General features: G+C 61.3%; 1 protein-coding gene across 1 annotated transcript; it reads right to left on the reverse strand.

Annotated features, from left to right (window-relative positions):
• Positions 1–4: 4 nt before the first annotated feature.
• Positions 5–667, reverse strand: LOC104491465 (vasorin-like; the record flags this gene model as incomplete). The annotated part of the gene is made up of 1 exon (XM_010133894.1): positions 5–667. A coding segment is annotated over exon 1 (663 nt), but the record flags the coding sequence as incomplete, so codon positions are not given.
• Positions 668–1,019: the final 352 nt, after the last annotated feature.

Here is a 1,019-nt window from a genome sequence, read left to right on the forward strand (position 1 = left end):
TGTCGGAGACGTCCAGCTCGTGGAGATTGTTCTGGACCTGGAAGAGCTCCTCGTTTAAGCTCGTCAGGCCCAGCCCCGCAATCTTGAGGGACTCAATGTTGACAGCATGGAAGGCCCCCGGTGCGATGGTGGGGATCTTGTTCCAGCTGATGTCCAGCAGCAGGAGGTTGGGCAGGTTGAGGGGAGGCACAGCCCAGAGCTGGTTGTTCTGCAGCTTCAGCTCCAGCAGGTTCTCCAACGTGTCAAAGGCAGCAGTGTGGATGTGCTGGATTCTGTTCTTCTGCAGGTAGAGCCTCTCCAGCAGCCGCAGCCCATGGAAAGTCTCGTTGGTGATCTCCTGCAGCTGGTTGGAGGACAGGTCCAAGTTGACAAGCCCCGTCAGGGGCTGGAAGATGTTTTTCTGGATGCTGGTGATCTTATTTTGCGAGAGGTCCAAGAGCTGGAGGGCGGGCAGGCCCGCAAAGCTGTCCTCATCGAGCATCGTGATGCCGTTCTCAAAGACGTAGAGGGAGAGGGTGCTGGGTGGCAGCCCCTGGGGCACCGTGTGGCCCCGCCTGGCTGCGCACAGGATAGTCTTGGGGTCCTGGCACTGGCAGCCCGCGGGACATGCCCCAGCCAGCTCCCCGGGCACCCAGAGAAGCAGCGTGCAAAGGACCAGCTGGTTCATGGTGTCAGCGCTGCAGGAGAGAGAAACCCAGCCAAGGTTAGGGGCAGGCCCTGCTGTGTGAGCACCATCTCCCCATGCCCTGCCCAGGACCCTTCAGCCCCAAAGCGACGACAGAAGGAGCAGAAAAGTCCCTGATGGGCTCCTGCCGCCTCTGGGCTGCTGTAGCAGGGACCGAGCAGTGAGAGCGAAGCCACACATGGGCTGCCCCCTTCCCTGGACACCCAGGATTTGGGGACGTGGCACCTTCGTGCACCCCAGGCTCTACCAGGAGCTGCGTCCCATTGTTGTCACTTGGTACCATCTGTGGTGGGACACCGAGACACCCGGTACAGCCAGGGCGAGGACTGTCCCC

The sequence above is a fragment of the Buceros rhinoceros genome, unplaced genomic scaffold, assembly GCF_000710305.1.
Source record: "Buceros rhinoceros silvestris isolate BGI_N320 unplaced genomic scaffold, ASM71030v1 scaffold32383, whole genome shotgun sequence".
NCBI lineage: Eukaryota > Metazoa > Chordata > Aves > Bucerotiformes > Bucerotidae > Buceros > Buceros rhinoceros.